This window comes from Plectropomus leopardus, chromosome 20, assembly GCF_026936395.1.
Source record: "Plectropomus leopardus strain MGB_pleo_1.0 chromosome 20, ASM2693639v1, whole genome shotgun sequence".
NCBI lineage: Eukaryota > Metazoa > Chordata > Actinopteri > Perciformes > Serranidae > Plectropomus > Plectropomus leopardus.
Window position 1 is genome coordinate 17,667,536 of NC_142195.1, and position 21,190 is coordinate 17,688,725.

Genomic DNA, 21,190 nt, shown 5'->3' on the forward strand with positions numbered 1-21,190 from the left:
CTTAGGCTCTGATTGTTGTAACTCTTTGCTGTGATCGAGTAGATTTGAGAATTTGATCGATGCCGGCTGTGTTTAGGCAGATTTTTTGTTAAAAACCTAAAACATACCAGTGCTATCTCAACTGTTTCGACACTAACAGCACGGCCATTTACCCTTCAAAACGCTGTGTGCCAAACACTGGGTCAAGCAGTTCACTTTGGGTCATAATCGGGTGATTTCCTGTTAGATAACCTCCTAGTAAAATTTACAAAAAAATGCATTTGTTTTAGTTTTTAAATAGTTGAATGCATACAAATCTAACTGGGTCCATACAGTCTTATAAGTGGCATTAGACAAAAAGGATGCATCTTAAGCAGTCTAAAAAGTATTCTCTCTAACACACTAATTTCACGTACAGTACATGTATTTGACTTACTACTGTACATTGTCGGGTTGGGGAGTTACTAGTTACATGTAATTAAAATACAAAATGAATATTTACAGAGGGGAAAAATGTTATGTAAGAAAACAGTCTGGAAATTAATGTTTGTTCCCCAATAATTGAACCCCCCAAAAATTTCTAAAAATATTTAAAAGATGTTAAAATATATGTTGTTGTTGTTTTTTGTTTTTTTTTAACACTTTTTCAGTTAATTTCCTTATTTGTTAGTGTTTTCTACACCCTTTTTGTGCTAATTTTTAGGTAATTTTTTTTTTACTAATTTGTTGCCAATTTCTGATTAGCAACAAATTCTTCTTCTTATAAAGTTGCTCATTACCTTCCTCCCATGTTTTGAAAAGAATCAAGCCAGTTTGCTCAGCTTTAAAAGGGTTAAAGTTATGAGGAAACACGGCTGTGTTCAGATCTACCTCAGGTACGCGTATCTCAAAAACCAAAGCCCTTTTTGATTCCTCCAATCAAGACATTATGTTTATTCACTCAAACATACTTGCAGGATGTATTTTTTCTTTACAAGATAATTTACAGATTTACAGGAATTGAACTTTAACAGTGATTTCCTGTCTCCTGCAAACACACCTCCCTCCAAACTTTCAACATCGATCGTATGTTCTGTACATTTACTCCTCTCACTGCCGGACCACAACATCCATTACAGCCTCAGTCCTAATTTAAGCACTGTCAGACTGCTCGAGTCAACCTCAAAAACACAAATTAGACCTTAAAAAGCTTCTACATTACCTTTAATTGTTTTGCTTTAACTGTGTCTTTTTTTTTGCTTTTTCAAGAAAATAAAGTGAACCCATCAGGACACGAACAGTGAGCTGGAGGAATGTGAAAGTGAAGCCTGAAGAGGAGTTTCAGAATGAACCTGGGAACCTCTTTTACAGAAAGGTATGACTAGTGTTTCTTGTCATGACATGAGCGGTAATTATGAGTAACATTTCATACTGCAGTTGTGCAAACTTGTCCTGTTTTATAATTCAGTTATTGAACTTCAAATCAAGCCAAGTGTTTATCAAGTATTCTTCCTGACAGCTATGGAAAAGTACTGCACTTCAGTGCAAAAGTATTTCTGATTTCTGTCACTTCATACTCAGCGGTGGAATGTAACTAAGTCCATTTAGTACTGTTATTAAGTACAAATTAGAGATACTTTTACTTTACTTGAGTATGTTATTCTTATGCCCCTTTCTACATTTACAAAAAAATACTGTACTTTCTAATATTCAGTAACTTCAGGCACTTTATAAAATAAGATTTTTTACACTGTGCAGCTCAACTCAACTTTTTTTATATAGCACCTTTACGTACATGCAGCCCAAAGTGCTTCACGTAGCAAAATTTAAATAAGACGGATGCAATTTAAAGGATAACACAAATAACAAAGTTTTGCAAGACTTAAAAAAATGACATTAATAAGACAAAAGTACATTTTTTTTTAAAAAAGCGAACAAAACAAAACAAAAAAGCTGATTAAAAGTCTAAAGAATAAAAAGAAGATAGATAAATAGAATAAAAATAAACCTCAGGTTTAGTTTAGGTTAAAAAAAGGAATGATTTAAATAGTCCTTTTATTAGTAGCAGAGTATGACAGAGTGGGATTCTTGAGTTCTTTTTCCACCACTGTTTGTACTTTTACTCAATATATTGTATTTATATTACTCCACTACTAATATTTAACAGCAACAGTTACTGGATACTTTATTATTTTACATACAAACTACTTCTACTATAAAATATGATTAGAGTTCCACCCCAATAATGATTAAAGTACTATTTAAATATTAATGCGTCAATAATAGTGATCCAATAATGTAATATAGCACTGAGAGGAGTCATTTTGCATCATGAATAACTTTTGATTCTCAAAGTGCATTTTGTTGTTAATACTAAAAGGTGGGACCAAGTCATTGTTTGTCTTTCCAATTCAAATCTCAAGTCCCAAACTTTGAGTTTCAAGTCCTAAACAGGTCATAATGTGTTTTTCAACCATTTTAATGTAATTTTAACAAGAGATCAATATTATGTTAAATTTACAAATGTCATGAATACTTTCAATACTTTCAATTTATTTGTTGAATTTGTTTGTCTGTAGTTTGTTTTTTTGTTTACCTCTGTAGTTTCCCTAAAATAAATTACTTTTGGTATCATATTTTCCAGCTGGCACCCAATAATGTTCTTCACACTAAGTGTTCACTTGCTGGGAAATTTCTGGGAATTTCTTCTATGACACAAACGTCCATTTAGACTCAAGAATGAACTGATTCATTTCTGGCAGTCAAAGATCAACATGTTTTTGGCGATAATTCAACAACCTTGGGTGCCCACCTTGAAACTGAGCTGATCGTTAAGATCTTCTGTGCTGCCGGGGGGAAGATGTGCACGAAGCATCCATGTTTTCACAGACATGGATGTAAACTCTAAGTGCAACTTGACGGGTTCGCGCAGGCATATCTGATAGTATATCTAATTTGAATTTGTCAAGTCAAGTGTAAAGTCATCATATTAGTGCCCTGAGTCCAAATCTAGCTGACACCTCTGCTAATACTTCATCAATTTTGTTAAAAGTAAACTTCTGGATGCAGAAGCTTCCCTTTTTAAATGTGTATTTTTATTGTGTGGTTTTGCTCCTTTTACTTAAGTAAATGATTTCAAGACATCTTCCACTATGAGTCTCTTTGAATAATAACCACCAGTGTTAGATCTTAGATGCAGAACTTACAGGTCTGTCAAACCCTCTTTTTCTTGTGAGACAAAGTCTTGTGAAACCAGTGTGTCTGAGCTTGTGAGTGCAGCACATGAACTTCAGCTGATGTTAAAGAGACCAAAAGCATGACAGACTACTGCACCTATGGGAAGCGAAACTACTCAGGGCTGTTTTTGAAGCCACACACCCTCAACACTTGGCCACTGTTCCCCTTATCCCCAGTGATGATTGGCTGACAGCCAGGTGGGTGGATCAGGAGAAAAGCAAACATTGCCACAGGCTTTGCCACTCTGTACCTGCCTGAACTGTCTACAGTTCACTTTATGCTCGGGTCAGATACCCTTTCTCTCTATCACAACCTTTCAGCTCCATCCAGCCGGCCGCTTCCTTTACTCCACGCAGCCATGAGGACCACTGGGGTCACCGTTGTCATGGTGATGTTGTGCGGGATGATGGTGCACGCAGACGTGAAGCCGCAGAGAGATTTCAACCTGCAGAGGGTAAGATGGCACACACATCCACAACACTGTTGTACAGTGTTTGTCTGTTAGCATCGATGTGTTTGATTTGTTGGGTTGAAAAGGTCCGCTCTCATCGAATTAGTCCATTTGTGTAGGGACACTGTGTCCTCTGTGTGTGTGTTTGTTTGCATAAGAGAAGAATAGCATGAATGAGTGTGTTTTTTCCGAGAAAGTGAGAACATGTCGATATGTGTGTGACCATGAGTAAGACAGTGTGTGTGTGTGTGCGTCAGGACAAAGTTTTATGATTAATAAATTTCTGGATCCTCATTTTCCTGGTTTCCTCACACGCGAGAGGTTGAGAGAGGTCACTGACATTTCCCAGTGTAAGCACATCATGAGAAATGTCTTCTTTATATGTTTCCTGTTTCAGATTTTTTTTATTTATCCCAGAAGTATTTTAAAGATTTCTTTGGTGGGATTGTTTCATATTCATCAGATCAGTTACTTGTGGTTAATCTAAAATACCCAGAAACCTTCCTACAATTTTCTCTTTTCTAAAGCAGCTCAAATGAAAATGCAGTAGCAGGTAAAAATCACTGTCACTTGCATAAAGCAGAGTAAAGACAGTGTATCCCACCTAAATTCAACATTCACACTCGCTCCATCCAGTCAGTGTTTTGCACATTTTGTATACAGATGTGAAGAAATGCTGTGGTTAACGGCAGTGTTTGCAACGCAGTACAAATACAGCTAACTTCAACACAGTTTTTCCACTGGAGCTAAAAATATAGGCACTAAAACTGCATGTATGCTTAAAGAAACAGCCACAAAGTGGCATATGTTCCATAAATAACTTTTTTCCATGTTTGGTTGCAAATGGTGGCTTAATGACTAAAAAAAAAAGTTGCAATGCACGTTAAAGGATAAATATCATACTTATTAAGTAATTAATTGGTATTTTTTTTTAATGATATAATTATGTAAATGATGAATTTATATCTTTGATAGGACTATGAATATGACTTTATATTTTTTTATATGGCAAAGATAAAAGGTAATAAATATTTAGACAAGTTTAGAAAAAATTAATTAGATTATAGGTTTAGATCAATAACAAAGCTGGTTAATTATAAATCAGTGATTTATGGAGAAGGGGAGCGATTAAATACATAATAAATAATTAAATTTGTACTTCGTCTCTTTCCTTTTCAAGTATGTAAACCAAGTCATCAAGTGTTATCAGCTATCAGCGGCCACTTCAAGCCACCAAAGAGCGTCTACATGACATCTTTGCAGTTACTGCCACCTGTATTGTAAATGTTGAATGGTGGAAAAGCACAAATATCTATGGAAACTGTGGTTGTCACTAAAATAGTATCCAAGCGCTGCTAACTCTTGAACCTCATAGCACTTACTGTATAGCTAAAAAATGTGACCTGCTAAAGATTTATGTCATCAGAAGGAGCCGCTGGGCTGACAGCCACAGAGAGAAGCTGACATTGTTCATTTTTTTGTCTAGTTGTTGACAATTAGACAAATATAATCACAGGTGTAGCTGAGTAGTTAAGTAACATAAACCTTCAGTTACTCAAGATAGTTAATATGTTTGTGTATTTTGTGTTCAGTTTGCTGGAAAATGGTACCGGGTGGGCCTGGCCTACGACTCTCCACATTTTGCCCCCTTCAGAGACAAACTGAAGGCCTCCATGGGCTTGGTCACAGCTCTGCCAAACGGCAACGTCAACCTCACCATGTGGGATGCCACGTGAGTCTGTGTGTGCACAAAAATATGCTAAAGTGTATGTAAAAGGGGAAATAGGGGGATTTATGGAGTGAAGTTTAGAAAAGATAAAGATCATTTTGGTTTTTCTGTGTGCTTCAGACCGTTACGTTGTCAGATGAAAGTGTACCACTATGAGAAGACCAACGTTCCTGGACAGTTCACCTACTTCAGCACACGTAAGTCTCTGCTTACTTATAATCTGATTTATGACCTTCCCAAGAAAGCGGAAGCAGGATGTTTAGAGAGCTCTGGGACTTTATTTATATTACAGTTTACATATTTGACTGCAGCTGTATAAGTGTTTGCAACAGTAGAACAAAAACATTGAATTCTGCATCTGCAACAGTACGAGCAGACAACCATAGTCATGAATGGATTACAGAATGGCCAAAAGAGTGGCCAAAAGTATAGCAAAGAGACACAAATAATGGGGGAAAATACCTAAAATAGACATAAAATGGCCCCAAAGAAACACAAAAAGACCACAAAGAGATGCAAAGTGAGACAAAATAAAGACAACATGGGGCAAAAATCAACAAAAAAATGACCTCAAAGAGACACAGAAAGACCAAGCAGATGGAAAGACACGAAAAATATCTACAAAAAGAGCAAAAAAATCAAAAAAAGATACAAAATTACCCCAAAGAGACATATATAGACCACAAAGAGATGCAAAGAGAACACAAAAGACTGACAAAATAACTACATAAAATACAAAACAATTTATGATGAAGAGTGCAAAAACAAAAATAAAAGCAAAGCAGAAATATTTCTGTTTTTGGCCTGCCCTTTTTTTACACAACAAAATTAACCAAGTATGTTTTTAGAGTGTGGATTTTTGTTTGTTTATATAATGCAGTTGTATGCACTTTGTATGCATTTTAAGTTTTTAATCAGTGTTTGACGTAATGTCTATCTTTATAAAAAAGTTAAGCACCTTGAGATTTTCCTTGAAATAAAGATTTTGTGACAAATTATATTTATTACAATTGTTGAATATTTTTAATGTGTGTTACATCTAACACTGAAGAAATGTAAAACACAATTTTACGTCCTGTATTTGTGTGGTAAATTTGTAATCTATTTAAAACACACATCTGATTTTTTTTCTACATTGCATGTACACATATTTGTTATATTACTTCTTTTTTTTTACTGTTGTTATTCTGCAGTGCATATAATGTATTATGTAATATAAAAATGTATTTATCTTACATATTGTAATTCAGACAAAGTGCATTCTTTTTTAACTTATCCCAAATGGGTTCTTCTTCGTATTATAATAATAATAATAATAATAATAATGATAATAATAATAATTATTATTATTATTATTGTTATTGTTATTATTATTGTTATTATTATTATTATTATTATTATTATTATTATTATTATTATTATTATTATTATTATTATTATCATTATTATTAACAACCACCATGCTGTGATAAATTTTAATTCATTCTCATATTTCTCTGGTAAAGTTAACGTTTATTACTGAATGACAGGAGGTATTAGTCCCTCACTCTTGTGCTGTGTTTTCTGTCAGGCCACAACATGGTGAAAGACATCACAGTGGTGGACACAAATTACACTGAATATGCTGTGGTGCTCAAACACAAGGTTTTTCACAGAGAGTACACACAGGTGGCACTTTACGGTGAGACATACACATATACACACACACTATTACATTACACCCTTAACATGTGAGCTGTAGAGTCAACGCTGTCTGTACGTGTGTGTGTGTCTGTCCCTGTTTGCAGGTCGTTCTACAGCAGTCAGTGCTGATGTAATTCAGAAGTTTAAAACCTTTGCCATGCACCAGGGATTCCCCAGAGAGTCGATTCTGACTCCACCTGCAGCAGGTAAAGTAGGGGGAACACACACATACATACACATATATAGTATACACACACATACAGATAATGGTGAGCGTTAAATGACCCTGATGTTTTCTGGCCAACAGAAAACTGCCCACCATCAAGATCTGGTTAGGTGAGTATTTTTTTTATCTTTTAAATACAAAAACCAGAGGAGTTATTTGTACAATCAGGTGTGTGAGTGACTCCAGTGCAACAAATCTTAAAAAATGAAATGAGATTTTGTTACGCCCTGTAGGTTCCCTGATGTGCCTGAGATGATGGTGGTGTGCAACTCTTGATGTCTTGCTCCAGCTCTGCGTTCGCCAGTTCAATTTTTGTAGGGATTTCAAAGAATTCCTTCTCAGCAAACATCATCATTCAGGCTATAAGGATAACAAAAAGCAAATATTACAGATGAAATTTAAGCAGCATCCTCTTTTATGTGGTGTTTCTCATTATTTCTATAGTTTTGCTGCGCTGACATAGAAAAATAAATCATTATTAACCCCCTGGCTCTGGAAATAATTTCTTTCTTTTTTTCCTAATAACCAAACTTTGTTGTTTTTTGTTTTTTTTTTTCACTGGGATCGGACAGTTTAACTGAATTACATTCTGAGTTTTGAGTGTTAACCGCCTGATTGTAATCGATTGTGCTGTTTTACAGTGCTGACAGAGTCAAATAAACAATATTTACCTTCAGGCTGAGTGCAAATGCATGTTTGTGAGTGCAGCGTTGGGAAGGATACATTAAAAATGTTATAGGTTACAGATTATAGGCCACCCTGTTAAAAATGCAATAAGTTATGTAACTTTTTTAAATAACTTTGTAAAAGTATTTTTAACTTATTACATTTGATTATTTTTATAACAAATGTTTTAAACAGGGCAATAAAGCTGAAAAGACTGAAAAACATAAGTGCATAAATGTTGCATTCAAATTTGTCTCAACAGCTTTGCTGACTTATGTTTTCTAAAAATATGCCAAAAGAAGTTATCTTACATGTTGAAAAGATGCAAAACAACAGAATGAATGTTTTTATTCAACATATAAACTTTGAACAGATTTTTTTTTTATATATAAACCCTTTGTAATCACCAATATTTTGATTAGTAACTGTAATTTAATTACATATTTGTTCTCAGTAACTACAGCCAATTACCATAACATTTATTTTGTAATTTAATTACTGTAACTAGTTACCATCTAACGCTGTTTCAGTGCGTGTTTAATCTGCAATTTGTGCATCTGCTGGTTGATGCAGTTCACATATGAACACCAGGGGGCAGATACTACACATCAACATGTTTCACAGCTCTGTTATGTGCCATTAGTGCAAGCTAATGCTGAAAGTAGTTGTGTTACCTGATATCATACAGCCTTTAATGCACGTGTGATAGGTGATAACCGGGTTAAAGCCATATATGTAGAATTCGGAAAATTTTGACTTTGACGCGCCTTGGGGTTGATACCCTATACTACAAGAGCCATTTCTGGCTGAAAAAAGAAAAAAAATTGTCTTGAGCTGCAAAGGATAACTGAACCTTACAATAAAAGTAACACAGGCTACTGAGTCTAAATAACTAACAGCCCTGATGTTGTTTAGCTGGTCATATCAGCTTGTTTGTGTTTCACAAAATGTTAATATATTTTTATTCAGCGGCTAGACATTTTTACAATTGAAGAGTGTAGGAATCAATTTAGGCCTTCATCCTATGTTTTTTTCAGTCATTGTAATTTTTGGTCATTGAATTTCCCTTTTATTTGATTTTCATTTCAAAATTCAAAAATGAAAAACAAGCCATTTTTAGTTTTCACTGGAGTCTTCACTTCTCTTACTAACTATTTTAGCGCCTTTGTAATGAGCAATGTTTTATTGCTTTGGGGAGGTTGTTTTTTTTTCACCCATTTCCATATACATTTTTAAAAAACGTACAGGGAATCACTGGAGAGGGGGTGAAGAGCCACATGCTCATCTGCAGGTAGCCTCCCTCTGCACTAATAATGAGCCTTTCTCATAGCAGACATTTTGACTTGTCATAGCAGGAAAAGCACAGGTGTTACTAATGATGCTAATGATGGCTCAGTGCTTTGTGTTCCTGTGAGAATGACAGCGAGCAAACATGCCTCATACCATGAAGCTGAAAGCTGCTAAAGTCATACTAATTTCCGTATTTTTTTTACCCCTTAGCTTTTCCTATGGTGACAAAATGTCTGTGGGGAAAAAGCACCATCATTAGCTGGTAAATTCTTGCATGTATTGACTTATTCTTTGTTTTTAGCTTCAAATTCTGAAATCCAGTGATTCATTGCTGATTATGTGAATTGCACACACTCACGGAAACACACGCAAAGATGAGATAAAGAGACAATCAGAACTTTGCTCTTTGTGTTTCTTGGAGTGTTGTGGGAGGGAATTTAAAAAACCCCAAACGGACAGTGAGTCAGTTTGACTGAGAGGAGCTGACAGGATGCAGAGAGCAGGAATCCTGGTGTGTCTGTTGTTCACGGGGTCGGCCTGGATCCTGCATGCTGTCCCAGTGCTCCCAGACCCTCTTATCCTCACACAGGAGAACTTTGATCTGGGCCGTGTGAGTAGGCTAAAATACAGATTTTATTATTTAATTTATAGATAATTTTGTTTCTCTTTCCCCCTCCATGTTTCTGTCACATGCAAAATGTTTATGTCCTTTGCAGTTCATGGGAAGGTGGTATGAAGTAGCAGTGGTTTCTACTTGTCCTCATTACATGCAACGCAAGAGGGGAAACCCTGTTATTGTTGCTCTGGAGCTGCAACATGTTGCCTCTGAGAGCAACTTCACAATGACGGCTGCTAGTTTCAGGTAAGACTTACAAGCATTCTCGTACTTTAAAATATGTTCCATTATAATCTGTGCTGTGTGTGTGTGTGTGTGTGTGTGTGTGTGTGTGTGTGTGTGTGTGTGTGTGTGTGTGTGTGTGCATGTAGGAATGGCTCATGTAAGCAGGCGTCCACCAGTTATGCTTTGACAACCACCCCAGGACGATTCTTCCACCATGTTACAAGTATGTGCCTCCAGTTTTTAGGATGATGTTTTATTCCGACACAGATATATAACTTTTGGTTCCTAAAACTGAAACAGGAAGTTTAGTTTTCGACTGTGATACATTGGCCACATTATCTTACATTGTGATATATTGTTTGTATTATATGGAGCTGAAAACAACTAACATTCCCTGGTAGTTTTCTTCATCTTATGTGATGATAAAATTAGTATATTTGGGTTTGGACTGCTGGTTGGACCAAACAGGTCACCTTGGGCCTTTTTTGCACTGTACTGTCTGTAAATTTATAGATTTATTTAACAATTAAATTAATAATTAGTTGTGGCCACAAAATATTATCACGGTGTAGTAAAATTCACTTACAGAAACTGTTGGTAAACAGAACTAACCAGATGGGGAATGTGTGTTTTTGGCAAATCCAGGGACTTTGTCACACTTAAAAAAATTAATACTACAACTACTAATGAAAATAATAATGATAATGCAAAATGTCCACATCAACACATTTAAATTGAGTCACAGTATCCAGAATTATACCTTCTAACCTTGCTGTGTTAGTGGGGGAAAATGCTTAAAAATGCTTTTTAAGTTCCAATTGAAAGTAGTAGAAAAATGGATGTATTTATCAGTGCCAGTAACTTTAATTTACTTAGTCGTATTGAAAGCCAGACCGAGTTTGTTTAAATGTTCCCATCATATGAGAGAATTGTACATGTTGCACTAGACTCTGTCCTTTAACATTGTTTAATTTTATTTAATAAAGAGACAAAAAAGTGCATTTCCCCAGCTTCCTTCCTCTCCTCACCCTTTATTAACTAGAGCAGTGCCCACTCAAAACATGCCCATTCGGAACAGGCCAAGTGCTTGGCCTGCGGTAATGCTGCTTGCAGCTTTTTCGAGAAACTTGACACTCAACACTGCACTTCTGTGGGTCTTGAGCAACACATCTGGACCCTAAACAGGTATAGATTTATGATTCTGTTTAGATGCAAAAAATACTGAATTATGTTGCTGTCCATACTAACTGTACCCTGAAATAACTTAAAAAGAATAACAAGAAATTAGTTGAAAGTTTTCAGAAAATTACCCAAAAACAAGCAAAAAAGTTGAATAAATAAAAAAGAATGACAAGAATAACCAATAAATTGCCAAAAAAAATAAAATGAAGAATGTTAGTTTTCTGTATTTTTTCTTTTTTTACAGTTTGCAAGCCATTTCTTTTTGAGTTGCTCATGTTTTTTTCTGCGTTTTTGAAAGAAATCAAACAGATTTTCTCGGGCAGCACAAAAAAATTAATGTCAATCCAGGTGTTAATGGTCTAAGTGCCACAGAATCATTTGAGTGTTGACAAAACTTTAAAAATCAACAATTCTGTTTTAGATTAGAATATTATTACAATTTACTCAACAGTTTCTTTGAATTATAAAAGCTTAAAGGCACACAAAATAAACAGTTTTCTAAAAGTGAAGTTCTGTCCATACCTTTACACCACATAAAGAAGGTTTCAGTGGTGTTAAATCTGTCAGGCAATGCGCTGTGAAAACTTTCCCGCCTGCAGGGTTCGAAGCGGACGTTGATTCCTTTGTGGTTCACCTCAGCTATGATGAGTACGCAATGATGCTGCAGCTGAGCATCGAGAAACCATCAGGAAATAAAACCACCACAGCCAGGCTTTACAGTGAGTGACAATTGAATCTATTTAAACGTTATATGAACAAATGTGTTTTTCATTGAATACAAGGATCAGCCTTTGTGGTAATAACGTCCTCTTTAGGTCGAACTACGAGTGTGAGTGCTGCTGTGCTGGATGACTTCAAAGCGCTGGTCCGAAAACATCGATTGAGTGATGGCGCCATCATCATGAATCAGAATAAAGGTGACACACACTCATGAAGCCAAGACGGCCATCAATGTTGTCAGACTTTTATAGTTTGTTGAATTTAGTTTGCGACATGGGGTGACCAAAATTCAATATCGGGACATCTAATGCCAAAGTCAATTTGACAGAATACTGACAACATGTTTGAAGTCATATAAACCATAAATGATGGATGAAGCCAATTGTAGGAAATGGAGAACAAAAGCCAAAGTATGCAAAACATCAACATTTTAATGTCATTAGACATTTGAAATATTGCACCCAATTTTTAGTTCAACCAAAAAATAACATTTTTGAGATGTAACAGTCCAACTTCTTTCTGATGTCATATTGATGGAGCCAGCTGTGAGAACTGCTGGTGATACCTTGTCTTCCCTAAAACCCTAAATCCTAACAGTGTGAAACGTTTTATTTCTCTGGCTTCTTTTGACACAAGGTGACAAATGTTGTCTTACTGTGTCCCCAGGTGAGTGTGTTCCAGGTGAGCAGGTGACACAGCCAGTCACAACTCAGCCTCAGGTAGGTGCCTCACACCTTGATGTGCTAAAATGATGTTTGCATACTGAAACCACAAATCTGTGTTTGTATGAATGAGTCACCGGCTGTGGGCACCTTGTATGTCTGTCATTTAGAGCCATGATACGAAGAGGAGGAAAAGAAATGCGGCACTACGTGTGGCTCCTACACAAGACGAGGATGCTCGTCATGTTTGACCAGGTAAGGACAAGTAACTTATATAAGCCTTTCACACCTGGATCACTTTTCTTGTATTGCATTCATCATTTTATTAGCATTTAAACCTCTGAAACCTGAGAAAAGTTGTTTGATTTCTTTCAAAACACTGGGGTAAAAAAACATTATTAGCAATTATTCGCCTATTAGCCAGGTGATTATTAGAAATTATCCACACATAAAAACCAGGGAAAATGCTCAAAAAACTATGTTTATAATTCTCTCAATTATATCTTTAATATAATTCTAATTCTAATATATAATATAATTCTATTATTTAATAGAATAAAGAAATTGTAGCCCATGGAAACGGTGGTCCACTCATATTCTATGTCATTGCCTTTTTTCAATTTTATTTCTGTATTTTTTGCCTTTATCAGATGGTGTACAATGGGCAGAGAGCAGCAAAAATTTTGAAAGAGAACTGCACAAGGTATTTTTATTTTGCATCCTAGTAAACACTCTAAAGCATGCAACTGTTGACATACAAGTATCAATTTTTTTTTTAACAAAATGAATTTGTGCTATTTTTAGTCATTCGGATGTTGCTGGGTGGTTAATTGCATCTCTCTGTGGTGTGACAAACTCAGAACACATTTTCATTATTAATTTACAACTTTAATAAATATTTGCTGAAATAGGATAACAGCACATGTGGAATCATTGTATATGCAAAATAAATAAAACAACACTGTTATGTACATTCTGATGCTCTATTAATACAGCTTATATTGTATAAATACCATGTTTTACAATATCATCATTGTGTGACATTTTCATATGCATAAAATGCTTGATATGTCAAAATTTGTAATGTAGACACTTTGCAAATAAAGTGATTCATTGTTTATCTGCTTGAAACTAACGTTTTAGAGACTCATAGGAGGAGCGATGTTACAACACACTCACACACAAAAAAAGACTTCCAAAAGTTTCACTTATTTTTATTAATTCCATGACTTTTCCAGGCTTTTTTATGACTGTGGGAACACTGAAAAGAACTGCAAAAAAATGGGGTAAAACAACAAAATCTGTGTCTTGCTCTTTTGTCAGACTGTTCTCACAATCTGTTTTTTCTTCAAAAAGGTAATAATAATAATGCACCTAAATTCATACAAACAATATTCTGAAAGGCTGTTATTGAGTAAATGAGGAAGCAGCCCCAGGCAGCCTTGTAAGGAGGCAGGTTGAGGTGGTGGATGGGTCACAAAAATCCCATAGACGCGTGTTCAGAACTGTGTGAAATCTTACGCATTTTAAGGTACGACCTTGCCATGTTTCTTTCCTAAATTGGATCATAGTAGCTTTATTTGCATAAACCCAAACTATGTGTTAATTGTGTAACTTTACATTAAGGAGATAATGCAAGGCGCTAATTCGTATGATATCATACTGTTGTGCATGCATTTTTGCAGGATATTTTACAACCTGTTCCACAGTTGTCAATGTAGTAAAGGCCGTGGGGCCTTTTTTTAATACACTATCTGTTCCCAGAGGCCGATTGTATCAAAATCCGCCCATAAGCCTGACATTTAGGCAACATTATACAGGATGAAATATCATCTTACTCATGTCTCTCTGATCATGGCATGTATTGATTTGCTGATGTTGCCTAACTCTGAAGTCCAATGTTCAAGTGGTCAGCTGCCATGGCAAGTCAGAGCCTAAAGTGAGAGACAGAGAAACAGAACTTTGCTCTTTAACTTATTTGTTTTTTACTTGTGTGTTTATTGAGTGAGTGCATGCAGTGCACACAAAACACAGGTCAATGCCCTGTCCTTATTTGAAGAGCTGAGCAGGGGTGAGACAGTAAGGAGGTGCCCCGTTCCTGGGATTCAGTGTCTCAGACATCAGTTCTCTCAGAGAAGAGTGGACACATAGGCTGATAGGATGCAGCAAGCAGTGATTCTGGTTTCCCTGTTGGTCCTGGGTTGGTCCCTGACCCTTCAGGGGGTCCCTGCACCCCCAGAGCCTCTCTACCCCACACAGGAGAACTTTGACCTGGCCCGGGTGAGTTCTGCAGACTTGCATGTTATATTTTTACTCTTGGGTAATATGGTAAGATCCCCTGTCCATAATTTCCATTTCATATCTTTTATTTTCAACATTTTATCTCATAATTTTGACCATTAATCCATCACTTCTGATCATTTATTTGTCCAGTGTAGCTTTTTATACCCTATTACCCAACTCTCTGGTCTTAATCTGTCACTTAATTTTTCATAAAATCACAAATTTAATCTTGTAATACTAGAATTTCTTTTCTTGTAAATTTATGAGTTTAATCTTTTAATATTACTACTTCGTTTTTTTTCCTTGTAATATTACAACTTTTTTCTCAAAATTTCACAATTTTTATAAGGCTATAATCCTCGATATGTTTTAGACATCAACATCTGACAATACATTACATAAATAAAACAGACATATTGGCTGTTGCAGAGGGCAATTCAGTGCATGAATGTATTAAGAGAACTGGATACAGCATTGGACAGAGGCGTATGAAGCCAAAACTAATCATTTGCCTCATATAAAATTACCAAACTGATTGGCACTACTCCCACACTTCCCATAGAACAACGCACTAGAGACTTATGGTGGCCGAGCACAGAGGAGCAGCAAACTTTAGGTTTAGCACTCCGCAAACTTGAATGGGGATATAATTATTTAATCCTGCAGCATGCATGCAAGTGAAGCCTGGAAGCCTGTAATGAGCAATATGCATTACTGGTCTCAGCTCTACAAAACAATTTATTTTCTCCAATGAATTCATTTTGTAACAACTTTTATTCTTTTTATGTTTCTAAATGTGTTTTATTAATGATGTGTGTTAGAATGTTAAAAATAATTATTTTTGTAGTTTTGATCTAAACCAACAGTTTGTGTATTAATGACAGTGAAATGTAAATATGTTAAGATATCTCTTCCTCACAGTTTTTGGGAACATGGCATGATGTTGCTGTGGCAAGTACATGTCCCTATATGCAGCGTAACAAGGGAGATGCAGCCATTGGGAAACTGGTACTGCAGAGCGGCACTGATGGCAAACTCAAGACGACTCGAAGAGTACTCAGGTGTGTAAGAAGTGCATGCAATGCATATTAACACACACACTCAACAACACACTAATGGACAAATATTTTGGACTCTCTCTAAACAATTTTGCTCTTGTTTTAGTCTGACAACAGTTCAGTGCAAAATCCAATGGTTCAAAGTAACTAAGTACAGTACTGAAGTACAGTGTTGAGGCACTTTTACTTTACCTGAGTATTTCCATTTTATGCTGCTTTATACTGCTTCTCTTCTACATTTCAAGTGATTAATATTGTACTTTTTACTCCACTAGATAGGTCAGATTATTAAAACAAAATATACTTTCTAATATGATAAATTCATTATAGATTATATTTTAAAAATGTATTTTTTTCTGTCTGTGCAGGCAAGGAACATGTAAGGAGATGTCTGGGGACTATGAGTTGACCACCACACCAGGAAGATTCCTCTATCATGTTGCCAGTACGTCTCCCTCTGGTTAATCCTGCAGTGACACAGCTCTTTTCAGTTCATGTTGTCCATGAAGTTTTTTTTACGGGTATTATTGTCTTTAAATGTCCTTTCAACAGAGTGGGGGGTGGATGTGGACGCCTACGTGGTTCACACAAACTACAATGAGTATGCAATAATGATAATGAGCAAAGAGAAATCATCGGGGGATAAGAGCACCTCAGTTAAGCTTTACAGTGAGTAGACACTCTCCATAAATCTCTTTAAAGGTCCAGTGTGTAGGTTTAAGTGGGATGTATTGGCAGAAATGAACTGTAACATATTGTATAATATATTTTCTTTATTGAAAAATCATCTGTAAATATTAATTGCCGTCTTAACGTTGCCTTGGAATGAGCCATTTATATCTATTTAGTGAGAAGGTCCTCGTCTTTGAACATTGCCATGTTGCATTGCTATGTTTCTGCAGTAGCTCAGTATGGACAAACCATACTGGCTCTAAATAGGGCCATTTGAGTTTCTGGATCAGCCACTGTAGTTCGCTGCCCCTCTGGGAGGAGAGCGACGGAAAGTACTTCCTGAATGAACACTGCAGAAAATATAACCAGGAGAAGTTTTATCAAGTTGCATTCTGCAGTTCTCACCACTTGATGCCATCCCCTTGAAACTTAAATCACTGAACTTTTCATAAATCAAACCATGTATATTTTTGCTTTTTCAGTTGCCTGTATAATTTGTAACATCTCAACTATTCAATTCAGTTTATTCGGTATTGGACATAGATTATTTGTTAATGAGCCCAGGAAACCCATATGTTAGTGTTTTGTTTACATCTGATTCGTTGTGTCAATTTAGGCCGAACTATGACTGTGAGAGACACTGTGCTGGACGACTTCAAAACACTGGTCAGACAACAGGGGATGAGTGATGACACTATTACCATTAAGCAGAACAAAGGTAAAACACAGATTATCACACATCACTGCACAGACCTCTGAATATGAAATATTTAAACAACATTAAAATGAGCAATGACATAAAGAGCAACAGTAATGGAACACTTTTTGTCCTGCAAGATCAAACTATTTTTGCAGCATGCAAACATAAAACATGAGCACAATATACATTATTCAAAGCGCACGCCGTTTTGCTTTAAAGTGCATGGGTGTCCAAATTATATGATTTTATTTAAAATCTTTGCAGGCGACTGTGTTCCTGGAGAAGTTGTGGTAGAGCCGTCAGCTCAGCCTGAACCTCAGGTAATCAAAAATATATTTAATTAATTAATATGACTTCAGCTGTTTTATCATGTACATGTGGATTATTTTCATTTAAACACTTTTCAACAAATGCAGTACAATTTCACTTTATTTCATTTTTGTGTAAGTAACAAACCTTGTGTTTTGGTTGGAAGCCTATTCAAACTTTAAAAGTTTAGAGAACATTATGATGGGGTTAATGCACAATTATGTCTCATAAGTTGTCACAGAATTTTTTTCACTCAATACTGTCTGTTGCACAGTTTTGGTGCTTAACTTAAGTATTTATTAATTTATTTATTATTATTTTTGACCCTTGACAATTGCAATAAAAATTCTGAAATACCTCCAAAATCTAACCATGACTTTGAGGAACACTATACAAAAAACTGTGATTTGGTATCAAAAACTTTTGAATTGCATTTTTTGATGACTGGATGGCAAGCGCTTCTGTTCTGGAAAATGCTGACACCTGTGTATGCAGATATATTTGTGGTTTTTAGGGAAACTGCACAGGACTACTATCATTAAGTGGGTATGTAAAGGGGACACCTGTGAATTTCCATAGAACCATAGAACAGATATTTTTGTAGGTGAGAAGTCAAGGTTTTCCTCTTGACGATATATATATATATATATATATATATATATATATATATATATATATATGTGAGAGAGAGAATGCATTAATGTGGACGTGTGGTTATTGCTTTATAATATTGTTATATGTTATAATGAAATGCTGCATCTTATAATGTAGTTGGGAGTTGCTGTCTCAAAGGATTATGAAACAGATTAATACGACATTTAAGTGGAATATTTGGGGTTCAGATGTCCTTGTATCTCTAATGGAGTCTGTGATACAGCGGCTGAGGAGAAGCGTGGTGCCTTCTTTGGCTCCTGCAGATGTTGAGGGTTCTGGTGATGATACACCTCTTTTCAATGGAACTGGTAGGTGATCAGCTTTAGTCAAACACGTTTAGACATCAAAGCACATTCATTAAAATGGATGTGTGTTCTCTCCACAGAGGCTTGTAAAGCAGCACCAGAAACAGGACCATGTTTTGGGATGCACCAGCGTTACTACTACAACTCCTCCTCAATGAGCTGTGAGCTCTTCAAATATGGAGGGTGTTTGGGCAACCAGAACAATTTTGAAAATGAGAGAGAGTGTCTGCAGAGATGCCGCACTGAGGGTGAGGACTGAAATATGAAATGTAATGTCTCTATACGGGTTGGTTGCACTATATGTCCAGCCTCACTGTGTTTGCCCATTGGTAGTTTACTATGTCAGTGCAATATTTTGTTTAGTTATTCATTTTTTTTCTTGGTTGTAAGCTGTGAAAAATAAGAAATAACTCTCTTCGAAATACAGGAAAATATCATAATCTGTTCTCCCTACCCAGCTGTGTGCCGTCTGCCCATGGTGGCCCAACCCTGCACAGGCCAGCCACCCATCTGGGCCTTTGACTCCAGTGTTGGTCTTTGCATGCCCTACAAACATGGCTACTGCCAGGGCAATGCCAACAAGTTCTACAGCAAAGCCGAGTGTGAAGAGTATTGTGGGATGATGAATGAAGGTAAGATGATAAAGTTTGTTAAAAGCAAGGTTTACATGCCAGTAGGGACATTTTTAGTAACTGTTTGGAATTTAAAACCAGTTTCGTTCATCCTTTAAATCTGAAATAATTTCCACATGAAATCAACCACATGTAGCCTTTCTTAAAGAGGTTTTTGAAACAGTTTTATACACACTTTCAAAGCTCATTTGGGTCTGGCCCCAAGCTACATAACAGAAATGTTGACCTCATATGAGCCAGTTCGCCTTAGGTCCTCAGGTGGGGGCCCTTCTGGTCATTCCAAAGTGGAGGCTTAAAACTAAAGTTGACCGTGCTTTTGCCGTCAGGGTCCCTCAGCTTTGGAACGACCTGCCCAAGGACATAAGGCTGGCAGAATCATTGACCTCTTTTAAATCACCCCTTAGAACCTGTTTTTATAGACTTGCTTGAATGTGATGTCAATTTCAATTAATCTATTTTGATTATCTTTCATCTTTTAATTTATTCTTTCACTCTGTCTTGATCATGTTAAATTCTGTTATTAGCAATATTAATTCCATGTTTACTGCTTTTATTCTATTAATTGCATTTACCCTTGTTAGAATGCATTGTTATTGTTATTTTTGTATTGCGATTCTTTCTCTTGTTTAATTCTACTTAAAATTTTGTCCGGCCTTTGATCAGCATTATTGTTTGGCTCTTCATGTTATGATGCCTCGGCAAGAAACCCTTTTAGCATCTGCTTTGCCTTGTTTGTCAAAGCACTTTGTAGGCTCTGTTTTTTAAAGGTGCTATATAAAATCGATATAAATCACACTGGAAAAACACACCAACCCTCCACCTACATGTGATAAAACATTTCATGTATTTTTTGCAGAGGGAGAGCTCCTGAGGGCAAGCTAAGATCAGGAAACATCACCGCTCATCTAAACTCAACTCAGAGATGCAGCATGAACCAGCATCACATAAAGTGGACATAAAGAAGTGATTTTTATCTAAGCAACCACAGAATATGTGATGTCATGTTAGATCAAAAATAAAACAAGTTTTGGCATTTTATGTGTTTTGTTATTGTTATTTATTATTTGTGTTTATAAGATACCCAGTAGCTTCTACTGATGTAGTTGCTTACTGGCCCACATAAATATATAGCACAGTGACCAACCATTTATTCGTTACTGTTGCCATTGCTATTTTAACCATATTTTTTAAACTGCTGATTAGTATTATTATTATTCTCATTTTATTTAAATTTTCTTATTAATTGTTCAACACAAAATATATTAGCTTTTGCTACATCGTTTGAAGAACGCGGGGCAGCAGGAGAACCTAACGAAATCCCCACAACCCAACCTACCAACCAACCATAAAATTAAACACTAACCTGTGAGATTGCAGTGCTGACCACAAAGGTGGTCCTGGAGAGCTTAAGTCCTGTCCCATCTAGGTCACCTGGCTGGGAAGCAGGACTTGAACTCTCCATTGCATTCATGATGAAGGAAAACAGACACCCCAGACATTTCTTTCCTTCAACATGAATATTACACTGACAACCCCAATAACACAAACATGTATATTTGTTTGTTTAACATGAAACCAATTAGATTTTGCTGCATGGTTTCAAGAAAGCAGGCGAACCGGAGCACCCGGGGAAAACCTCAACGACGTAAGTCGACAACACAAACTCACAACGGCTCAAGACTGTAAAATCAAACCCTCACCTGTAAAGTTGCATGACTGACCATTAAGGTGGTCCTGGAGAGCCCAAGTCCTGTCCCATCTAGGTCACCTGGATGGGATGCAGGACTTGAACTCTCCATTGCATTCATGATGAAGGAAAACAAACACCCCAGACGTTTCTTTCCTTCATCATGAATATCATGCAGACAACCCCAACAACCCAAATATTATTGGGTTTTTTTTTGTTTAGCATGAAACCAATTAGCTTTTGCT

At 36.2% G+C, this 21,190-nt stretch overlaps 3 protein-coding genes across 5 annotated transcripts; all 3 read left to right on the top strand.

The window, feature by feature from the left end:
- Positions 1-3,443: 3,443 nt before the first annotated feature.
- ptgdsa (prostaglandin D2 synthase a) lies at positions 3,444-7,960 on the top strand. The gene is made up of 7 exons (XM_042509436.2): positions 3,444-3,649; positions 5,239-5,378; positions 5,496-5,572; positions 6,946-7,056; positions 7,163-7,264; positions 7,366-7,394; positions 7,518-7,960. Exons 1-6 carry the CDS (start codon positions 3,473-3,475, stop codon positions 7,392-7,394), a joined length of 636 nt encoding a protein of 211 aa, XP_042365370.2. The 5' UTR covers positions 3,444-3,472; the 3' UTR covers positions 7,518-7,960.
- Positions 7,961-9,355: 1,395 nt separating this feature from the next.
- Positions 9,356-13,765, top strand: LOC121960214 (protein AMBP-like). 2 transcript variants are annotated; one of them, XM_042509833.2, is made up of 9 exons: positions 9,356-9,502; positions 9,662-9,850; positions 9,957-10,102; positions 10,228-10,304; positions 11,863-11,982; positions 12,079-12,180; positions 12,650-12,702; positions 12,816-12,900; positions 13,296-13,765. In XM_042509833.2, exons 2-8 carry the CDS (start codon positions 9,731-9,733, stop codon positions 12,894-12,896), a joined length of 699 nt encoding a protein of 232 aa, XP_042365767.1. In that variant the 5' UTR covers positions 9,356-9,502; positions 9,662-9,730; the 3' UTR covers positions 12,897-12,900; positions 13,296-13,765. The 2 variants fall into 2 exon arrangements, with proteins under 2 accessions (XP_042365767.1, XP_042365766.1); XM_042509832.2 differs by having other exon boundaries at positions 9,363-9,850.
- A 963-nt stretch (positions 13,766-14,728) lies between these two features.
- On the top strand, positions 14,729-20,296 carry LOC121960212 (protein AMBP-like). 2 transcript variants are annotated; one of them, XM_088070953.1, is made up of 10 exons: positions 14,729-14,925; positions 15,850-15,989; positions 16,355-16,431; positions 16,539-16,655; positions 17,275-17,376; positions 17,623-17,678; positions 18,533-18,629; positions 18,707-18,874; positions 19,085-19,258; positions 20,115-20,296. In XM_088070953.1, the coding sequence occupies exons 1-10, from the start codon at positions 14,806-14,808 to the stop codon at positions 20,138-20,140; spliced, it is 1,077 nt and encodes a 358-aa protein (XP_087927079.1). In that variant the 5' UTR covers positions 14,729-14,805; the 3' UTR covers positions 20,141-20,296. The 2 variants fall into 2 exon arrangements, with proteins under 2 accessions (XP_087927079.1, XP_042365765.1); XM_042509831.2 differs by having other exon boundaries at positions 14,731-14,925; positions 18,545-18,629.
- The last annotated feature ends 894 nt before the right edge of the window (positions 20,297-21,190 follow it).

Bases quoted from the DNA above. Each gene is read 5' to 3' on its own strand.
- ptgdsa (XM_042509436.2), top strand. From the start codon at position 3,473: ATGCTCGGGTCAGATACCCTTTCTCTCTATCACAACCTTTCAGCTCCA. The intron at 5,379-5,495 runs GTGAGTCTGTGT...TGTGTGCTTCAG, and splicing joins CTCACCATGTGGGATGCCAC to ACCGTTACGTTGTCAGATGA. The intron at 7,265-7,365 runs GTAAAGTAGGGG...TCTGGCCAACAG, and splicing joins TCTGACTCCACCTGCAGCAG to AAAACTGCCCACCATCAAGA.
- LOC121960214 (XM_042509833.2), top strand. From the start codon at position 9,731: ATGCAGAGAGCAGGAATCCTGGTGTGTCTGTTGTTCACGGGGTCGGCC. The intron at 9,851-9,956 runs GTGAGTAGGCTA...TGTCCTTTGCAG, and splicing joins AGAACTTTGATCTGGGCCGT to TTCATGGGAAGGTGGTATGA. The intron at 11,983-12,078 runs GTGAGTGACAAT...CGTCCTCTTTAG, and splicing joins CACCACAGCCAGGCTTTACA to GTCGAACTACGAGTGTGAGT.
- LOC121960212 (XM_088070953.1), top strand. From the start codon at position 14,806: ATGCAGCAAGCAGTGATTCTGGTTTCCCTGTTGGTCCTGGGTTGGTCC. The intron at 18,875-19,084 runs GTGAGGACTGAA...CTCCCTACCCAG, and splicing joins GCAGAGATGCCGCACTGAGG to CTGTGTGCCGTCTGCCCATG. The intron at 19,259-20,114 runs GTAAGATGATAA...TATTTTTTGCAG, and splicing joins TTGTGGGATGATGAATGAAG to AGGGAGAGCTCCTGAGGGCA.